The sequence below is a fragment of the Camelus dromedarius genome, chromosome 31 (assembly GCF_036321535.1).
Source record: "Camelus dromedarius isolate mCamDro1 chromosome 31, mCamDro1.pat, whole genome shotgun sequence".
In the NCBI taxonomy this organism is placed as follows: domain Eukaryota; kingdom Metazoa; phylum Chordata; class Mammalia; order Artiodactyla; family Camelidae; genus Camelus; species Camelus dromedarius.
In genome coordinates, this window is record NC_087466.1 from 19,979,232 (window position 1) to 19,998,202 (window position 18,971).

Consider the following 18,971-nt stretch of genomic DNA (forward strand, 5'->3'; position numbering starts at 1 on the left):
ATCCATTCATCCATCCACTTGTTCATTCATTTAGAGGTTTATTAGAGCCTGCCATATGCCAGGCACTGGACCAGACAAAACGCCTGTTTTTCTGGAGTTTCTCCATCCTCGTAGGAGAGAGAGAGTGGCAAGACTCAAGGAAACACAAATAACCAAGATGTTTTCTGTCTTAAAGAAATAAAGCAGAATAATGTTCCGGGGAGAGAATGGCAGGGCTGTTGTAACTGGAGGGGTCAAGAAAGGCCCCAGAGAGGCCACATTTTAGGGGAGCTCTGGAGATAAGGTGCAGGCTAGAAGGGGAGGCGCTTTCTGGGGCAGACAAAGGCTGGTGTGAAGCCTCAGAGGCCCCGTGGGAGGAACAGAAGGAGGGAGCGAGGAGGGTGGAGGGAGAGGGCAGGAGAGGAAGCTGAGGAGGCAGATGGGGCCAGACAAGGAGCCTGGAAGGAGCTTGCACTTTATTCTGAGAGCCATGGGAGCCATTGAGAGAGGAGGAGAGAGAGAGAGAGACAGAGAGGAGCTACATGTTGTAAACACTCTCTCTGGTGCAGGGAGTACTGAATTGGGTTGGGGATGGGGGACCAGGGAGGCCTGCTTGCAGGCTAACGAAGTGTTCCATCCCAGAGCGTCACCCCTGACTTGATGTTGGAAAGGACAGAGCGGGGATGTGCGTGTTCATTTTTCCTGCACCAGAGTCCAGCAGCTTCGGTATCTTCCAACTAATGTGTAATCACTTCCCCAAAGTAGAAGTGAACTCTTTGTAAAATGTTGGCCAAAACAAAAGGATCTGTGGTGAAACTCACCCCAAACTGTCCATCACAACCCTAGGATGTGCTAGTCCGCGTCGTAGGCTTTTTACACGTGACATCCGCAATTCTAGCCATTTTCATCCATTGTCCGATATGTTTCACTCTGGTGAGGACTGAGTCTGGTTTTATTAACCCCTCCTAGGAATCTGCAGTCTTTTAATTCTTTAATCCTCGGAAATGTCCCTTTGTTCCAAACGGAAACCATTTTGACGGCGCCCGAGATCATTCTGCATCCCAACGCAAATGAGATCGACAAAATGTGCGTCCACTGCGTCCGAAACTGTGTGGAGATCACCAAGGTAAGGGCTGAGATGTGTGTGCCCTCGTCCCGGAGGGCTGGGCCCGCCGGCCGTGGACGGCGAGTCACCCAGGAGGTCAAGAGCATGGGCCCCACTCTGTCCTTCGTCCAGATGGTTTTAGTCTCTTCCTGGCTCCTCTTCTGTGAATCTCGAAAATTTGGAGGGTCCCAAGGCTTGATGCTGGCTCCCCTTTCTCCTCTCTTCTGTTTCCTGCATACTCATGACCAGTCCCAGGGCTGTTAATACCACCCCTCTGGAGACGATCGCCCCATTTCCGTCTCCAGCGCAGACCCCTCTCCTACACTGCACGCTTTTCTAGTCAGTTGCCTTCTGGCTGTCTCCCCTTGGACCTTAGACTTGGTGTGTCCAAGATGGGATTTCTTGGTTTCCTGCCTTGCAACCTGGTCCTGCTCCAGTTTCCCTGCTTCAGGCAACGGCACCAGCTTCAACCGAGGTGCTTGCGCCTAAAACCTGGGAGCCATCCCCGATTCCTCTTTCCTCCCGTCCACCCGCATCCAGCCCATCGGTAAGTCTGGTTGACTCGCTTCCCAAGCACGCCTCCGGTCTGTGCTCTTCTCTCCTTTTCCACGTTACCAGACCATCCCGAGTTCCTCATCCCTCACCTGGACGTTGCAGTGATGTTTCTCCAAGCCGTTCCCCACCACAGGTGTTCAGGATTATCCGTGAAAAATTTGAATCATTTCGTCTCATCCCTTGTGTAAAAGCCCCTGGGGACCTCACACGGCACTTAGAACACAATCCGAACTCCTCCTCTGGGCTGGGAGGCCCCCTCCACAATCTGGCACCTGCCTCCCTTTCTGATCGGTTCCGGCCTCTACCCGCCCTGCTGTGCTCCAGCCTAACGCCCCTCCAGCAGGTAACAGCAGCTCCTCCCTGGAGTGGTGACACCAACTCTTCCCCCTGCCTGGAACCTTCCGCCTCCAGGCCTTTATGGTCCTTCTGGTCCTTCTCTACCATCTAACCCTGCTCCCTCTTGCTCCTGGTCCGTTGCACTACCTGACCTTTTCTTATATGTTTACTGGCTCATTTATCCTTTGACCATCTCATGCCACTAGAATGCAGGCTGCAGACTTGGAGCGTCTGCTCACTTTTGAATCCCCAGCACCTCGAGCAGCATCTCATATATGGCTCTCAGCCAATGCCCGTCGAGTGAATGTCTGTTGGCAAATAACCCAAAGTTTATGTCTGACCAACACTGGGAAAGCAGGGCCATCTTTGTGGATAAGAGATGTCACACCCCCTCAGGACACTAATGTCTTTCTCTTTACTTGGTTCAGGAAGTCAAATGTGTTTCAGGCATTTTTTTTTAGCATAAAACTAAGTGTGTATGTTACAAATAGGGAATTTCATTTCACTGTACTTGGAAATTAATCAACAGTTTGCACATATTTTATAATCTGTGCAAAGAACTTATTTATTAAGTCTCTGTCATATAAACTCTCTTCACTTGTAGGTGTTACATTACCGAGCCTTTGAACTGGAAGACAAAATAATTTCCAAGGGGTAAATATATAGGAAAGATTCTCTGTGAAGCATTATGGATATTAACCGTAATATTTCATGCCAAGTTACTGCCCGCCCCACCCCTTCGTAGGTGGGTTTGAGGCTTTTTGGTGAAGGCTGTTATTTTATCTTCATAAATGCTTTCTTTGAAGTGAAAAAAATACTTACCTATCTTCTTGGGAGATGTTGGAAATGTAGCTCATTAACCAAACTTTCTGCAAGAAAAAAATTATGTCTCAGTGACTTATTAAGATGCTTAATTACACTATTTGAGCTTCAGGATCCATCTTTCATGACTGGAAACAAGGAACATAAGTTTTTAACCAGGATCTAATGACCTCATCTGTTAGGTGGACATGATAATACGATCCGTGTTCTAGAGCTGTTGGGAGGATTCAATGAGGTAACGTGTAGAGAGCATCACACGGTGCCTGGCACTCAGTAGCTCTAAATAAACGTTATCGACATTGGTGTTAGTACCACAGTGAGCTATAGGATTAGTAGCTGGTGTTATTCCCACTCTTCAGATGGCCGCACGGCAGTTCACCCGGAGATGTTACGTGTAACCGCCCATCGATTGCTGATGAACCACACTTGAAAGATCAGAGGCTCTTGACCGTGTGGCAGGGAGGTGTCCAATGAACAGATTTGCTCTGGGACCCTGGGGAGTCACTTTGCTTGACTGTATGTTTTTTCATCTGCAAATACGGAAACTAATGTTGTTTTACGCATCCAGACTTAGCTGTGCTCAATCACATGTCAGACAATTGGCTGGCTGTTGGCTGGGCGCCTTGGCTCTCCTGGGCATGGCTTTTCCTCATCTGGTAGGCTGGCTCGGGCTCGTTCATCTGGTGGTTGCAAGGTTTCAAGAACATGAGAGTGGAAGCTACTGGGCTGCTTGAGCCCTGGGCTTGGACCTTCATAATGCCGCTTCACCTATCTGTTCGTTAAGTCACAGCTAGCCCAGGGCAGGAAAACAGGTCTCCACAATAGACAAGTTTATCAGTAGGCAAAAGTCTCTTAATGGGAGGAACAAAGGACAGTGGTAATTTTTTGCCATGTAGCACCATTTATTAATAATAAAGTGATATCCCTTACTAGCAAGACTTATTACTGAATATGATATAAACATAGGAAGCAAAAATCAGTACTAAAGGACTGTCTTTCCCCCGATTCTTATTTTGCCAGAATTTTGTGCGCTGGATGAACGGCAGCTGCATAGAATGCCCCCCTCAGAAGGGCGAGGAAGAAGAACTTGTCATCATCAGCTTTTACAGTGACATTTCGCAGGACCCTCAGATAATTGAGCAAGCCGTTATGATCCCCCAAAATGTCCACAGGATTCTGGTCAACCTTATGAAGTACCTGCAAAAATGGAAGCGGTATCGACCGCTCTGGAAATTGGACAAAGCCATCGTGATGGAGAGATTTGCCGCCAAGAAACCTCCCTGCGTGGCTTATGATGAGAAGCTGCAGTTCTATACCAGGATCGCCTCTGAAGTGATGCGCCACCCTCTGATCAAGGATGAGCACTGCGTCCGGCTCCAGCTGGGCCCCCTGGCGCACACAGTCCAGGAAAGCGCCAGGTCCTGGGTGTTTTCCCTGGGGAGACTCCTCAACGAGTCGGCCAAAGAGGAGCTGCATAACCTGCATGAAGAGATGGAGGTAGTGGGCCACTGGGCTTCGTTAAAACCCCTTTCCATGATCGTCAGGGGCTTCATTCGGTGCTGGGTTTTGTTCCCCCCTGGGTTTATTTAGCAGAACTTTTCTTTTTACAGTTCTTGGCCAAAAACCTGAAGAAGAGCCCCAGTACCCTTGAAGATCTCAAGTTTGTCCTTGCAACCATCGCAGAAATTAGAAGTAAATCCTTAGTCATGGAGCTAAGGTACCGGGATGTGCAGGAGCGGTACCGCACCATGATGATGTACAACTTCTTTGTAAGCCAGCTCTTTTTCTTGAGCATTTTACAGTTGGGTTGAATTCTAAGACCCTTTTCAGAAATCCTTCTGAAATGGACTGCCATGGATTTGTTTATGATTTTAAGTAATAAAATGTGAAAGTAAAGCAACCCCATGGTTATTTAAAATACTAAAAACTTAGGGGTTATTGCTTGATCTTGCATGGCTCAAATAGTAATTTTTTTTAATTTAAAAAATTTTTTTTGTAGACCAGTCTGTATCTGCACCTCATTTTGGTTTGATTTTCCCTCTTTTCTTTCTTCCTTTCTTTTTTTGATGCTAATTTTCTTTAATAAATAGAAGGCTATTGCAAAATGATAAAGGGAGAAATGGATCGGGGAGAGGAATAAGACATAAAAGAAACTGGTGGCAGATAATACTTCAGTTACCTTTACTTAGGGCTGTTAAATGTGGGTTTTAAGGACCTCTAGAAGTCCGAGGATGAGTTTGAGGGGATCTGGGATCTCCCTGAAAGTGTATGCAAAATTTTGTGTGCTGTGCATCACATAACTCACAAAAAGAATCAACCGGAAAAACAGGCTAGAAGGGAGAAACACGCAGCTGTTACAAGCCATTAATGTGTATTGCATAAAATGTGCATTTCAGCACTTACATTGCTTGAGGGCTCCCACACCTTCACTGAGCAGGAGCCTTGGCTGAACGCTAGAGATCGTCTCTTCAGAGAAGGGCACAGCCGTGGCGATCATTTTGTAATGTATAGAAATAGCAAATCACGATGTTGTGCACTTGGAACTAATATAGTATCGTAGGTCAGTCATACAGCAAGGAAAAAAAAAAACAAAAAAGAAGAGAAACTGTTCCTTTCCTTAAAAACTATGTGTTTACCCTGTGATACAGTTTATAGAACAAGGGCAGGTTCAATCTTGGATTCTTGCCTGTATTTACATGTTTTCAGAATAATAAACTGGTTTCCTAGCATCCTCCAAAGATGAAAAAAAAAAAAAAAGAAAAGAAAGAGAAAAATGCACAGTATGCAAAATTTATATTTTTATAATTAAAATAAAGTCAAAAATTTCATTTTCGTCTTTGGTTTTCTTTATTCTGTTCAGTAAAATTATTTAAACTTCTGTGTCTTAGAACTCCGTTACTGTCTGCTTATCTTGTCTATATCTCTTGGTTTCCTTCAAGTAATTTGTATCCTTATCTTCCTGTTATTTCTGATTGAGTTCTGGACATCGTGTAGGACAAATTGTAGAGAGAATCGGAGGCTTCAGATGATGTTACATTTCATCAGAGGAAATTTGCTTTTGCTTCTGACAGCACAGCTGGGTGTGTTAGCAAGTCAAGATAACTTTATTTTCATCAGAGGTTAAGTTGATTTGAAGCTGGGCTTTACTTTATGAACGGCTTGTCTCTCTAGGTCATTTCTTTCTCTATGTTATCTATTTTTAAAACTTATTTTCTCCTGATTTTATTTTAATTATGAAAATCTAATTTGTATAATTCAACCAGCTTTTTTTTTGTATTTCCCTCTGTGGGTTCAAATGGCCTAGCATTTGGTTACCAGAAGCAAGAAGTCCCCGGGGCAGTAGCTTTGACCAGAAATTTCAGTTCCAAATTGTTGATCCTTTATTATTTGTTCTGTTTTTTTTTTTTTTTATTAGCCTCCTGATGCCGAGAAAGAACTGGTTGACAAGATTGAGAGCATGTGGTTGAATCTGTTTAATGATTCGGTGAATGTGGAGCACGCGCTGGGGGGCATAAAGAGAACTTTCACGGAGGTACCTTTAAATGTCTCACTTTCTGAGTAAGGGTATTGAAAGACATCCACTGGGCTAAATTTTTTTTTTAATTAAAGTTCAGTCAGTTACAATGTGTCGGTTTCACTGGGCTAAATGAACGCAACTCTGCTTTTCTCAGATCACTCGTGGCGAAATATTAAACTACAGGCAACAGATAGAGGATTTCGCAAAACGTTTTTATCGTCAAGGCCCTGGTTCGGTTGGTGAAGACCTTGATACAGGTAAGACGATACCTGTGGATCTTACTGAGGTATCTGAATATGTTCTGCTTAAGAATTTTATGGGAAGAAAGAGTGGAGCTGTGGTCCTTAACCTTGCCTGTACCCTCTGTTCACCGTGGGGATCTCCAGAAACCACGGCTACCTGGTGGCCAGATCCAAATGCTCTGACTCCACCGTCCTGGACATGAAGAGTTTTAAAAAGCCCCCATGGGGATTCTAACACGCAGCCCAGGTTGAGACCACTTAGAGGAAGAACACGCAAGAGACAGAATTTTCTAGCGGGAGGAGCTCACAGGTGGAACTGGTTGTAGTTAGAATGACAGCGAGACACAAGTCTGTTAATTCTGCACTCATCTTCCCAGCTGGCTTGGCTTCTGTGGATGATACGATAGTTTTCGCACATTGTTCAGGATTTCGTATCCCTTAAAATGGCACGCATTCATTTGTCTACGCGTTTACGTGCTTACCAGGTGTGGAACTCTTAGCCACGTTTGAAAAAGAGGTGATGAAACACGAGAAGAACCGTCAGGAGCTGGCTAATGCGGAGAAGCTTTTCGACCTTCCAATTACAACGCACCCAGAGCTGCTTAAAGTGCAGAAGGAAATGAGCGGCCTGAAGATGATTTACGAGCTCTATGGAGGACTCAAGGTCAGTGTCCCCCTGCAGGCTGGGTCTCACTGAGGGGCGGGCAAGAGCTGATTAAGCCCGGCGGCCTTTGGGGCCACAATGGCAGAGAGCCTGGGGGCGGATTTCCTAGAAAGTTTGGCTCTTGGGACGAGGTAATGGGGCGTGAGTGCTAGTTAATGGGTCCGGGGTTTCCTTTGGGGTGCTGAGAAAGTTCGGGAACTCGACAGGGATGATGGTTGCCTCATGTTCGTTGTGAATGTACTGGACGCCACTAAATTGTGCATTTTTAAATGGTGAAAGTGATAAATGCTATGTTTTGTGTATTTTACCACAATAGCGAAAAAGAAGACTCTCCGTTTGGAGGTCCGGGCTTGGTTAAGGTGGGAGGGGAACGGTTTAGTTGGAAGTTGAAATGAAAAGTGGCAAATATTATGTCACTTGGGTGCCCCGTGCAAATTCATTCATTCATTCACTCACTCACTCATTCATTCATTCCTCCACCTGTTCAGTTAGTTCTTTAGAGCCCAGCGTTGTGCTGGTTGGAAAGCAAGGTGCAGAGAGGACACGCATCTTCCGTTCGGTCCCTGGAACCCTTAGGAGAGACGGACTGTGTTAGTGTGTTTTCTCCAGAGCAACGGAACCAATAGGAACCGGGGAGATTTACAAGAAGGAATCGGCTTGTGCAGTCTGGGAGGCTGAGAAGTCCCAAGCAGGGCAGCAGGCAAGCTGGAGACCCGGGAGAAGGGACAGTGCTGTTCCAGTGCAAGTCTGAGCTAGGAGGCAGGCGAAGCCCCGTGTCCCAGCCCCGCAGCGGTCTGGCAGAGAGTGAATCCTCTCTTACTCAGCTTTGTTCTCTCCAGGCCTTCAGCGGGTTGGGCGGGGCCCCGCACAGCGGTGAGGGCCCCCTGCTTTACTCAGGCTACGGATGCAAGTGGAGATCTCATCCAGAACATCCTCGCAGACACACCCAGGGTAACGCTGAACCAGGCATCTGGGCAGCCCGTTGCCCAGTCGACATGTAAATCTAACCATCATGCTGGCACACGGACAAATCACCATACTGCTCTGATACGTGATAGAAATAAGGTGGACAGAGCCCAGAGCAGGCAGGAGGTAGCCCAGGGAGGTGGCGTTTGAGCAAGGCTCTGAATCAGGAGCAGGTTTTTTTCCCTGGTGCAGTCGTGGGGTTTAGGGCCCATCCAGCTCATGAGCCTGATCTCATCTTAACTAATTCCACCTGCAAAGACCTTATCTCCAGATGTGGTCACATCCTGAGGTTCTGGGAGGACGTGAATTGCGGGGGACACGATTGGGCCTGTTACCCCGGGACTGGGGAGCACAGAGCAGAAGAACGAGGACTGAGCCTGGGGTGCTCCAACATCAAATACCGTGAGAGGAAGACCCCAAAAGGAAGGGAGAATGAGCAGAGGCCCAGGCAGCAGGAGGACAAAGGGACGATGTCTCGGACGCCACGTAAGGAAGGCGTTTTGAGGGGTTGGGACTGTCAGGTGCATTAAATGCTGCTGAGAGACGGAGTAAGCAGAGGAGCGAGGAGGGACCAGAGATTTCACATCACGGAGGCCATCCACCACCTTGGAAAGAACGTTCTGATGGCCGTGGAAGCCTGATTGGAGTGGGTTCTAGGCATTACCCAAGAGAAAAGAAAGCGTAGCTCCCTGCAAAGACTTCCACCTGAATATTCATAGCAACTTCATTTGTGATCACCCAAGACTACAAACAATCCAGATGCCCGTCAACAAGTGAGTGGGTAGGTAAATGACACTGTGGGCTCGGCAATGAAGAGGATCAACTCTTGGTCCACCCACCCCGCAACCAGAAAAAAGCAACTCTTTGTGCTGAGATACAAAAGTGTGCTTGCTGTATTATTCCACTTACATAAAATCCCAGAACACGCAAACGAATTTATAGTGGTCAGCTGATGGAAGGAGAGGGGTGGGAGAGGGTGATGACAGAGAGGAGGAGGAGACCATCGAGGGTGACGGCGACACGTTGATTGCGGTGGGGTTTCACAGGCGTGCACATATGCCAAAACTTACCAAACTGCGCACTCGAACTGTGAACGGTTTGTTGTATACCAGTTAATCCTCCGTAAAGTTCCAGGAAAACAGAACGGGGAGAGAGAAATTAGAGACACCAAGTATAGACGACTTCTCTGATGTTATAAAGGGAAGCAGAGAAATGGGGAATGGTAGGTGCAGGGGACACAGGGTCAGGATGATTCTTTTTTTAAGATGGGAGGAATTACAACATGGGTTTGGATACTGATAGGAATGGCCCAGTAAGGACGAGATTCTGGTGGTAGGAGAGAGAGGGGAGACTTGCTTGAGTGATGTCTGAGCTTGAGAAGGTGGGAAAGGCTGGGATCACAAGTTGTGGTACACACACACACACACACACACACACACACACACACACACACTGGAATACTACTCAGCCATAAAAAAGAATGAAATAATGACATTTGCAGTAACATGGATGGACCTAGAAATTATCATATTAAGTGAAGTAATTCAGACAGAGAAAGACAAATATTATATGCTATCAAAATTTATATATGGAATCTCAGAAAATTCAACAAACTAGTGAATATAACAAAAAAGCAGACTCGCAGATATAGAGAATGAACCAGTGGTGACCAGCGGGGAGAGGGCAGGGGGGAGGGGCACGGAGGGGGGAGAGGTCCAGACTGCTGGGTATTACCGGCTATAAGGTAAACTCAAGGTTGTGTTGTACAGCGTGGGGAACATAGCCAATATTTTGTTGTAACTGTGAATGGAACGTAACCTTTAGAAATTGTATAAGAAATTAGAAAATGTATAAAAAATAAATGAAAACTTCCGTTTCTGGTTTCTTACGTCTCCCTTTTCCCTGAAGGAAAGGAAGACATGTTTTTGGATCCCACACATCCTCGGAGACAGCACTGTATTTGCGAGGGCTTAAAAAAGTTGGAATGCTTTTGCTTGTGTTTCAGAGCCTTGGAATTGATCCTTTGTGAATCGGAGGTGGTTGTGAGGAGATGGGTGATGGTGTTTGGAGAGAAGTGAGTGCGACCAGGGGTTAAGGACTTGCTCTCCTGGACAAGCCACCTCCAAGTTTCCACGGGCACCTTGCTGAAGGGGTTTTTTCTCACCCATTTCCAGGTTGCAAAGGAGGAGTGGTCTCAGACTCTCTGGATCAACCTGAATGTTCAGTTTCTCCAGGAAGGAATTGAAGGTTTTCTCAAGGCGCTCAGAAAGCTGCCCCGGCAGGTCCGAAACTTATCAGTGGCCTACCATTTGGAAGCCAAAATGAAGGCCTTCAAAGACTCGATTCCTTTACTTCTTGACCTGAAGCACGAGGCTCTGAGAGACAGGTTTGTGGGAGGGGCCTTTGCTTTCACATACGTCCTTGCTTAGCTCTGACGATGAAATGAAAGGTTTCAGTAGCAACGCAGGGCTGGGAATACGCGGGGAATGTTTCTGTAATATTGCTTCTATGTAAAGTTTCCATGAAATTACCAGCCACAAGGGTTCTTCTATTTAAAAAAAAAAAACAAACCTGCCAGGTGTAGCGGCATTTGCAGTTGCTTTATTTGAAGGTTAAAAAAACAAAACAAAACAACAAGGGGTCTAGATCTGCGCCATCCAGTAGAAATATGCGACCCACCTATATAGTTTAAAAATTTCTAGCGGCTGCATTGGAAAAGGAAAAGAAAACAGGTGGAATTCATGGTGACAGTGTATTTCAATCAACCCATTATCTACGAAACATTATCATTTCAATATTAATCAATATAAAACATTATTCACAAGGTACTTTACATTCTTCTTAAAAAAGTACGTCACACACACACACAAACCCCTCAAAACCCCAAACCGTTGCAATCTGGTGTGTGTTTTACACTTACGGCACATTTCAGATTGGACTCGCCACATTTCAGATGCCCGGTAGCCACACGGGACCTGCAGCTGCTGTACTGGACGGAGCAGGTCTCGCTCATTTTTAATGGAATAGCCAGTCCTGGGAGGTGGCGTGGAGGACATTCGCCTCCCGTTTGCCTGTGATCCTTTGCCACACGGACAGGGATCGGAAGGGGCCTTGGGAGTTACAGTCTCCCTGACTTGTTTCCCTGTTCCTCCATCACAATTCTCAAAGGGAGGGCAGATCCATTTGGTGGCATCACGGCTTCATTCCACTTAGTGAGAAAGCCACCCCCATTTCAGTTCCCTTCCAATTCTGATGACATCAGCGAGAAAGCCTCTCTCAGGTGCTGGTCTATCCTTGGCACCTTTCTACACCTGTAATCTTTCAACAAAGTGCCGGCAGCCCTGGGGCCCCGGTGACCTGGGTTCTGAGCCCATCTTGTCTCTGTGGGACCAGGTACCTGGGACACCCAGCTTTACCCCTCCATTCTTCAGCTAGCTCGAAGGTCAGCTGGCTAGAAGGAAGCATCTTCCAGCTAAAGGTCCCTGTTGTATTTATTTTTTATTTACTTTATTTTTTAGTCCCCCTTAGTCATCTTTATTTTTATTTTTTAAATATTTATTTTTCTCTTGAAAATTTTTTTATATAGGGGGAGGGTATATAGCTCAAGTGGTAGAACATGTGCTTAGCATGCACGAGGTCCTGGGTTCAATCCCCAGCGCTTCCTCTAAAAACAAATAAATAGATAAATAAAACAAATTACCCCCCCCACCAAATTTTTAAAATATAATTTCTAAAGGTTATTTTTCACTCATAGTTATTATGAAATATCAGCTGTCTTCTCAATATTGTACAATACATCCTTGTAACCTATAAAAAATTACACCCAGTAGTTCATACCTCCCACTCCTCCTCCTCTACAGTGCTCCCCACCCTGTAACCACTAGTTTGTCCTCTATGTCTGTGAGTCTGCTTCTTTTTTGTTATATTCACTAGTTTGTTGTATTTTTTAGATTCCACATATAAGTGATATTTTAACAATATTTGTCTTTCTCTGTCTGACTTATTTCACTTAGCAAAACACCCTCCAAGTCCATCCGTATTGCTGCGAATGGCAAGATTTCATTCTTTTTATGGCTGAGTAGTACTCCATTTGTGTGTGTGTGTGTGTGTGTGTGTGTGTGCATGTGTGTGCGTGTGCGTGTGTGTGTGCAGTGTGCGCACACTGCATCTTCTTTATTTGCCCAGCTGTTGATGGTAGAAGTCCCTGTTTTAGGATCCCAAACTTGGGTCATTTCTCACCATTTCTGTGCTGTCCCCTAGCATCACCTATGCTGTCATTAATTTATATATATTTTCCTGTTGGCTCCTTTCTTTCTTTCTTGAGTGAATGTACTATAAAAAGAAACTTAAAGCAACAGCATAAATGGAAACCCAAAAGCTCTTGCTATACATGGAAAATCATTATAAAAACTTTTTTTTAGCTTAAAACTGTTGCCGGAGCCAGGGAGGGGCCTGTGCTGGGAGGCAGGGGAATGGCGGGATGGAGGCGTTAAAGGCCCCACGGCACCGGGCTGAGACTCTCGCTGGTGTCATCCAGAGGAGCGGGCGGGGGCTGCAGAGGAGTCTGTCTCCCTGGCGACTCTGTCCCTGGACGCTGTGTCACCTGTGGGCCCTGAACCCCCCGCGGGGGTCATGATTCCTGTACTTCATCTCGGCTCTTGGGCTAGACTTGGGACTAGAGAGAGAAGAAAATAGTAGATTCTCCTTTCTGGCCATTTCTGTGTGTGCCCAACAAAACCCAGTGCTTTTGTGCTGACTGCTTGTCTGCTGGGTACCTGGCCTTCTGCTGGTCCGGCGCTACGTTTAGCTGCCTTATGATATTCATTCCTTATCGTGAGCCTTCAGGGGAGGCCAGACTGGGCCGAGAGCAGAGCTGCTTGATGCAGCGTCTGTCCTGATCCTCCTGCCTAAAGGAGCCCCCTTCTTACTTTATCCCTCTGTGGTTTTTTTTCATAGGACTCGGGACAATTTGCGGTTATTTAATTTATAGGTTTGCTTTATCAGTCACTGACTGTCTCCCCAAGTAGTTGGTAGTGTTCCCGAGGGCAGGAATCAGGGGCCTTGCCTTTGAGTCACCCTGAACCCCCAGCAGCCAGCCCACTGCCTGCACAGAGTTAGCGCTTGCTAAATATTTATCTGACACACCGGCACTCATAATTTACACCAGGGTCCCAAGCAGGCTGAGCGAGCCAGTGGAGACTGTGACAGAAGCAGTGACTGAAGAATGAAGAGCTGTGTATCTTCTCAGGTGGTAGCAGGGACCAGCCATCTAAGAAAATGTCTTGCTGGATATTTCCTGGGCTTAATGCTCCAGCCAATGGGATTTTGGAAAACTTCGGAAATATATTTCCTCGTATTTTAGTATCCCGTTATGAGGAGTGTTTATAATGGGATTTGTCCTGGGGGTGGTAGGGAGAATTGTTAAATCCATCACCAAACTCTGTAGACATAAAGATTTTAACATGGACGCACCTTCAGGCATTGGAAGGAGCTCATGGAGAAAACAGGCGTGGTTTTTGAAATGACCGAGACGTTCACCTTGGAAAACATGTTTGCTATGGAGCTGCACAAACACACGGATGTTCTCAACGAGATCGTCACATCGGCCATCAAGGAGATAGCCATCGAGAAGGTAGGGCTGTTTTTAGTTATGAACCAGTGTAAAAAAAAAAAAAAGAGAGAGAATTTTGTTCCCCCTTAACAGAGGCACTTAGGACTGAACCCAGGACCTTGTGCACACCAAACCCGCGCTCTACCCCTGAGCCCCCCACCCCGAGAATTTTCTTTTTTTATTCAAAGAGAAAGCCTGTTTGCTCCGGTACCTGTGATGGTTGAGCAATAAAGAATTGGTTGTTCTAGAAATAGAATTTCTGCCTCAGTTAAATGTTTTGGTTGTTCTTAATTATAGTTTCACTTTTGACTTAGTTGTTAAAGAAATAAGGGGTGTTCGTGGTTGAGAAGTGAGAAAATAAACAAATCGCTCGTAATTCCACCCCTGGAAGATAAGTTATTAACATTTTAGTGTATGTTCTTTAACACTTTAAAATGCATATACACGTGTATACACATCTGTACGCACATACACATATATCCACACATATATACATACACACAAACGTATAAAATACACACAGACACACCCATTCATGAATATTATGCCCACATACACGCCCACACATATACACATACATGCACACACATAATGTACCCACATACATATATCACACACACATATATGCACATGCACACATATACACATACAGATATGCACACATAGACACGTATATACACACATACATTTATATACACATACACATAAATAGTGACAGGGTGTTTTTTGAAAATGTAATCAAAACAGGCATATTAACTTGTAAAATTTGATTTTCTTGCTTAACAGTAAACACAGGGCTAGGATCTCATGAATATGCACATTGGAGGCAGATCACAGAATTTAGACCCTGGTTCTGGCGCTCAGTAGCTGAGTGCACTTGGCAAGCTGAGTGCACTTGGCAAGCTGAGCCCCTCTTTGACCCCCCCTTCCCGCCTCTGTAAGTTGTGGGTAATGATAACCCCTCCCTCACTGGGGTGCTTTGAGGACTAAGGGAGATCATGGCCGGCAGGTCCTTGCCTGGCATATAGCAGTGCTTGGCAAATGATGACTCGTTTTACCAGGACAGAATCTGCTTATTCGGAAGACTGACCCAGGACTCCGGGTTGAGGAGTTGATCCGTGGCAAACTCAGGACATTTGTTGGGTTGTTGGGTTGGTGTTCTGTTTTTTCAGTTCGCGTGCCCGAACCATTCTTTTCATGTTCCCGATCAGGCTGTGAAGGAAATCCTGGACACGTGGGAAAATATGAAATTTACCGTAGTCAAGTATTACAAAGGCACCCAGGAGCGAGGCTACATCTTGGGGTCTGTTGACGACATTATCCAGTGCCTGGATGACAACACTGTCAACCTGCAGAGCATCTCAGGAAGCAGATTTGTGGGGCCTTTTCTGCAGACTGTTCACAAATGGGAAAAAACACTTTCTCTAATAGGGGAGGTCATTGAGGTGAGGAAAAACACACAAAAGATGGAGAAGAACTGGTTCTCAGCGGGAAAGAACCTTCCTCTGAGAATATTTTGTGCTCAGAAAGTCTTTTATACTTTTTCTGTCTTTGATTTATTTGGTGGGGAGGATGGGTGCATGATTAGAGGAGCCAATCTGAGTTTTTATTTCAATGAATTCATGTTTAACTTCCAAGATTTCTAATCAGTGCTTTTTCATATGTCCATATTCTTGTTTAATACTGTTCTGTTCTTGTTGCAAGAATACTCTCACCTCCTGTATCTCATGGAAGAATCTAAACATATTTAAGGCCTTTTTATGATTTCACTCTACTTTTTATTTTCTGAGGCCAGAATTCCACTCCCCACCCTTTTTTGTGTGACTGTCATGGCAGTGAGTTTTTCTCTGTGTGACTTTGGTTTTTTTAAAGTTCATCTTAACATAATTTTTTTTTTTTTCGCCTGTGCTTGCTTCACTGTGATACGTGTTTTTGCAGTTTCTCCAACCTGGCTGTCATGTTGGGCAGCATGTCTTACATTAGGTAGTTTGGGGCTTTCTTCCTTTGTGTCCAGACCTCTGTGAGCAACCCAGGCTCATTCCACCAGTATTGTGTGGCTGTCTTGTGTCCCTCCCCAGACCCCAGGCAAGTGCCTTGTTCCTGGCCACACCCTGAGCATGGGGTGGGATGATGCCAGGCCTGGTTCACTGGCCAGGAGAGTGGTCCAGGCCTGCACCTCCATCGTGCATGGTCTTCATTCATGTGCTTTTGTAAGTTTGTTCTTTGTTTCTTATTTTTTTATTAGTGGAAGCCATTAGCTAGGATATAGTACTGCTTGTTTTCTTTGTTAACAACCATTTAAAAAAATTGATGTGAAATTTGCATAACATGAAATTACCTGTTTAAAAGTGCACAGTTCAGTGGCATTTAGCACACTCACAGTGTTGTGCAACCACCACCTCTATCTAGTTCCACAACCTTTTCAGCATCTCAAAAGAAATTCCCATACCCGTTAAAAGCCAGTTACTTCCTACTTCTCCTCCCTCCAGCCTCTGGCAACCACTAGTCTATTTTCTGTCTCTGAGTTTTCCTATTTTGGATAGTTCATATAAATGGGATCATGTCATATGTGGCATTTTTATTGACGTATAGTTAGTTGGTTTACAATGTTGTATTAGTTTCTTGTGTACAGCACAGTGATTCAGTTATACATTTATATATTCTTTTTCATATTCTTTTTCGTGTTAGGTTATTACAACCTATTGAATATAGTTCCCTGTGGTATCCAGCAGGACCTTCTTATTTATCTATTCTGTGTATAGTAGTTTGTATCTGCTGATCCCAAACTCCCAATTTATCCCTCCCCCCCTTTCCCCTTTGGTCATCATAAGTTTGTTTTCTATGTCTGTGAGTCTGTTCCTGTTTTGTAAATAAGTTCATTTGTGTCATTTTTTAAGATTCCACGTATAAGTGATAGCATGATTTTTGTCTTTGGCTGACTTCGCTTAGTATGAAAATCTCTGGGTCCATCCATGTTGCCGCAGTTGGCATTATTTCATTCTTTTTTTTTTTTTTATAGCTGAGTAACTTTCCATTGTATATATACACTACATTTTCTTTTTCCATTCCTCTGTTGATGGATATTTAGATTACTTCCATGTCTTGGCTTTTGTAAATAGTGCTGCAGTGAACATCAAGGTGCATGTATCTTTTCGAATTGGAGTTTTCTCTGGATATATGCTCAGGAGAGGGATCGCTGGATCCACATGGTAACTCTATTTAGTTTTTTAAGGGGTTTCCATACTGTTTTCCATAGTGGCTGCACCAAATTACATTCCCAACGTGTGGCCTTTTGTGTCTGGCATCTTTCACTCAGCATCTTGTTTTCAAGGTTCATCCATGTTGTAGCCTGTATCAGGGCTTCCCTCCTTTTTAGGGCTGAATCATGTTCTATCATATGGATGGACCACCCGTTTTGTGCATCCAGTCACCTGTTGATGGACAGTCGGGTTGTTTCCACCTTTTGGTGACTGTGAGCAGTGCTGCTCTGAGCACCTGTGCACAACTGATTTTTGGGTCCCTGTTTTCAGTTCTTTTGGGTCTATGCCTAGGAGTGGAATTGTGGGTCACATGGTATTTGGATCTGTTTTTGCTTGGGTTTCTGCACAGTCTGACCTTGGTTCCTCTGGGTCACAGGGCTCCAACCCCTGCTTTTATCTAGAAGCTTCCTTCCTGTCCTGGGCTGGTGTGGAGAGTTTTCTTTTGCTTTTAGGTGTGGCTGTGTGTTTTGGAGTGTTTCCCTAGGCCTCCTCCACCATCCCTGTATATTTGGAAAGGAGCGTATATGCTCTGTCTTGCCTGGAAAGTCTTTTGACCTGAATTGATTTAAATCTGTCCCGTGTTAGGGTGGGGTTTTGCCACACTCACCTTGAGATAACTGGTGACCTGTGTTGACCATAACATTGTGCTTTGACAGATTTGGATGCTGGTTCAGAGAAAATGGATGTATCTGGAGAGTATCTTTATTGGTGGAGACATCAGATCGCAACTTCCAGATGAGGCGAAGAAGTTTGACAACATCGACAGAGTATTTAAAAGGGCAAGTGACTGGCTTCTACTTTAGTCCTGGAAGAAGGGCGCTGATTTGACACACTTTTACTTGTGTATTTGTATGTAGTGTTTCGCCTGATGGTAGCTTCTGAATTTTTCTATCATTATATACGACCTGAATCTGTTCAGTAAAAATTTCCCTTTGATCTTAAGCCACTGGCATATAGCACTGAAACTTTTAAATATTTATTTTATATTATAAAAATAGTACTTGTTTAAAAAGCTTGGCAAAAAGTAGAAAAGCAGGAAAAAAATGTATCTACCATAGTTCCATCACCTTTAATATGTCATTCATTTCTATTATGTTTTTTTCTATGTATGTGGGTTTAAAAACAATTGTAATGATATTTTGCATAATTTCATCGTATAATTTTCTCTTAATATTGGGAGAAACATAGTTCACATTATGAAACCATCTGATGAAATATTTTAATGCCTTTGTATAATGTTCCAGTGAGCGGCTTGACATAGTGTAGTGGATTATTGTCTAGTAACTGGACATCTTGTTTGAAGGGAAGTTCTTTGCTTTCATAATTAATTTGCAGGTTTGTGCCTAAAGCTTTTTCTGTATTTAGGATGAATATCTTATGATAGATTGTTAGAAAGTGAATTACCCATGAAAGACTATGCTCATTTTAAAGTCCTTTCCAGAAAGGGTTGTACCAGTGGTCGCGGCTGCTAATGATTGGGGGGGCCGGGATTTTAACGCAGCCCACCTGACCTCAAAACCTGGGGGCTCTGCTGCTCAGTGATGCTGTTGTGTTTTTCAGTCACAGGCAGCCATTTCATGTTTGCGTCCCCTTTATCCACTAGAGCTTATGTTTTTTTTTTCTTACCCATCCACATAAGCTTTTTTTTAAATGTAAAAAATTACAGAACAGATACCTATTCAGTATAGGATTTAGATATTATAAAAAAGCAAAAAAAAAAAAAAAAAGGCAGAAAAAAGAAAAGAAAAAAATGCCCATACTCCCATTGCCCAAGATAACATTTAATAGTTCAGCATGTATCTTTCCAGAATTTGTTTATTCCTATGTAAACGTATCTATAAATATATAATTATTCTTTGAAATTGGATCGTTCTTACCAATATGATCTCTTAAAAATTTAACATCCTTGTCATA

At 44.4% G+C, this 18,971-nt stretch overlaps 1 protein-coding gene across 1 annotated transcript in view; it reads left to right on the forward strand.

The window, feature by feature from the left end:
• The window catches only part of DNAH10 (dynein axonemal heavy chain 10), a 120,660-nt gene that overhangs the window by 31,920 nt on the left and 69,769 nt on the right, over window positions 1-18,971 (forward strand). The window contains exons 19-28 of the mRNA XM_031442542.2: window positions 949-1,105; window positions 3,818-4,294; window positions 4,408-4,566; window positions 6,213-6,329; window positions 6,469-6,571; window positions 7,042-7,220; window positions 10,361-10,572; window positions 13,665-13,818; window positions 15,009-15,242; window positions 17,714-17,836. Of these exons, the coding sequence (XP_031298402.2) occupies window positions 949-1,105; window positions 3,818-4,294; window positions 4,408-4,566; window positions 6,213-6,329; window positions 6,469-6,571; window positions 7,042-7,220; window positions 10,361-10,572; window positions 13,665-13,818; window positions 15,009-15,242; window positions 17,714-17,836 (1,915 nt within the window). The remainder of the gene's footprint in view (window positions 1-948; window positions 1,106-3,817; window positions 4,295-4,407; window positions 4,567-6,212; window positions 6,330-6,468; window positions 6,572-7,041; window positions 7,221-10,360; window positions 10,573-13,664; window positions 13,819-15,008; window positions 15,243-17,713; window positions 17,837-18,971) is intronic.